Raw genomic sequence first — 2,239 nt, forward strand, 5'->3', positions numbered from 1 at the left:
CGATCAAGTGATTGAATACACTTTCGGAGGGACTTGTCCTTTCTTTAATTATTCATAATTAACAACAAATCGTTGTTCAATCATTTAAACGTTGTTAACTTATTACTACTCATTACAAAGCATCATAGATGTGGTTCTAATTATAAATATGGTTTCACTTTATAAATCAATTTTATGCTGCTTGGTTACATTCACGGAAAAATAGTTTACATTTATACTCCATTATATCTTTTTATTTGTCACTGTCGTATTGATCAAATTTTTCTTAAGTCTGACTAGGTTTTGTAAAAAATATTAGAGTATCTGATTATATTAATTATGTATCATAAATGTTAATATTTTTTATATATTTAATCAAATTTTATTTGGCGCGAATTGAGAACCACAAATAAAAATACCACCACTAGTGACTCTACTCCGACTTCCGAGATCTAACAGTGCCTCACTGGAGACAGACGCCTGCCTGGCTGCCTGGCCAAAGTGGCAAAGGTGAGGTAGTGAAGGTGACCACATCGATATTTGGAGGAATCCAACGGGCTCCTCCACAAAAAAGCGGCAGCATCCATTGACTCACATCTTCCCCTGCTCTCACCATTTCCACCTATAAAGCCGGGCCGCAGCCTCCTCTCCGACCTCCACCTCCCAACCCAATCTCCTCAGACTCAGAGAGCCCCAAGCCAAGATCTGCGCGGCAAGTCACCGGCGAAGCACCGGCTCCCATGGCCGTGGACCTGATGGGCTGCTACGCCCCGCGCCGCGCCGACGACCGGCTCGCCATCCAGGAGGCGGCGGCGGAAAGTCTCCGCAGCCTGGAGCTCCTGGTGTCGTCCCTGTCCACCCAGGCCGCCGCGCCGCACAAGGCCGCTCATCACCTGCAGCAGCAGCAGCCGTTCGGCGAGATCGCCGACCAGGCCGTCTCCAAGTTCCGCAAGGTCATCTCCATCCTCGACCGCACCGGCCACGCCCGCTTCCGCCGCGGGCCCGTCGAGTCCCCGCCGCGGGCGGCCGCGGCGCCTCCGGTCGCCGCCGCTCCTGCCCCTGCTCCCCCTCTAACCCTGGCGCCACTGGCCCACGTGGCGCCTGTCAGTGTGGCGCAGCCGTCGCCCGCCGCGCACCCGCAGAGCCTGACGCTGGACTTCACAAAGCCGAACCTGACCATGTCGGGCGCCACGTCCGTCACCTCCACGTCGTTCTTCTCGTCGGTGACGGCTGGCGAGGGCAGCGTCTCCAAGGGCCGGAGCCTGATGTCCTCCGGCAAGCCGCCGCTGTCCGGCCACAAGCGGAAGCCCTGCGCCGGCGCGCACTCCGAGGCCACCACAAACGGCAGCCGCTGCCACTGCTCCAAGAGAAGGTAACGGCGCGATATGCAAATTTAGGCTTCCTCAAAAACACCACGGTACTTCTCGTCTGTAGGTAGCTTGCCTTCTCACGGTACTTTTTATTTTTGATTTGACAGGAAAAACCGCGTGAAGAGGACCATCAGAGTGCCGGCGATCAGCTCGAAGATCGCCGACATCCCGTCGGACGAGTACTCATGGAGGAAGTACGGCCAGAAGCCCATCAAGGGCTCCCCTTACCCACGGTAAATTTCCTCCGCCGGAGTCCGGACCTCGCATCGCTCGTCTCGTCTCATCCGTTGTCGCGCAACGAATCTGACTGTTCTCTGGTCATGTGGTCCACAGGGGCTACTACAAGTGCAGCACTGTGCGGGGATGCCCGGCGAGGAAGCACGTGGAGCGCGCCACCGACGACCCGGCCATGCTGGTGGTGACCTACGAGGGCGAGCACCGCCACACCCCCGGCGCGGCCGGGCCGAGCCCCCTGGCGACCGCATCGCCGGTCGCCTCCGCTGTCTCCGTCTCCGCCGGCAACGGGCATGTCTAGTCTGAAGCTAGGATTAGCTTCTCTCTTCTTTTTTGAGCTGCTTCCCCCCGATCTGATGTCCGTGTAAAAAAAGAAACAAGGTTGTAGAAAGAAGGAGAGGACACCTTCGATGCCGCAAAAGCTCAAAACTTCAAATCGTATCTCCTATTGGTGCTCGCTCACGCTTCTGTTTTCTGTTGTTCTGAAATACGGAGTAGCCCTCAAAATCACACGAAAATCACGCCCGCTGACCCGCAGATCTGAGTCATCTGACCATCTGATGCAGCTCTAGTATCTGCGACTGTAAAATTATGATCCGTGGTTAGGAACAGTTTAACAACGACGGAGGACGAAACCATTGACCGGAGATTAAATA

General features: G+C 54.8%; 1 protein-coding gene across 1 annotated transcript; it reads left to right on the forward strand.

Moving 5' to 3' along the window:
- The first annotated feature begins 586 nt into the window (after positions 1-586).
- Positions 587-2,039, forward strand: LOC136493614 (WRKY transcription factor WRKY51-like). The gene is made up of 3 exons (XM_066489713.1): positions 587-1,351; positions 1,457-1,582; positions 1,683-2,039. Exons 1-3 carry the CDS (start codon positions 720-722, stop codon positions 1,882-1,884), a joined length of 960 nt encoding a protein of 319 aa, XP_066345810.1. The 5' UTR covers positions 587-719; the 3' UTR covers positions 1,885-2,039.
- The last annotated feature ends 200 nt before the right edge of the window (positions 2,040-2,239 follow it).

The sequence above is a fragment of the Miscanthus floridulus genome, chromosome 11, assembly GCF_019320115.1.
Source record: "Miscanthus floridulus cultivar M001 chromosome 11, ASM1932011v1, whole genome shotgun sequence".
NCBI lineage: Eukaryota > Viridiplantae > Streptophyta > Magnoliopsida > Poales > Poaceae > Miscanthus > Miscanthus floridulus.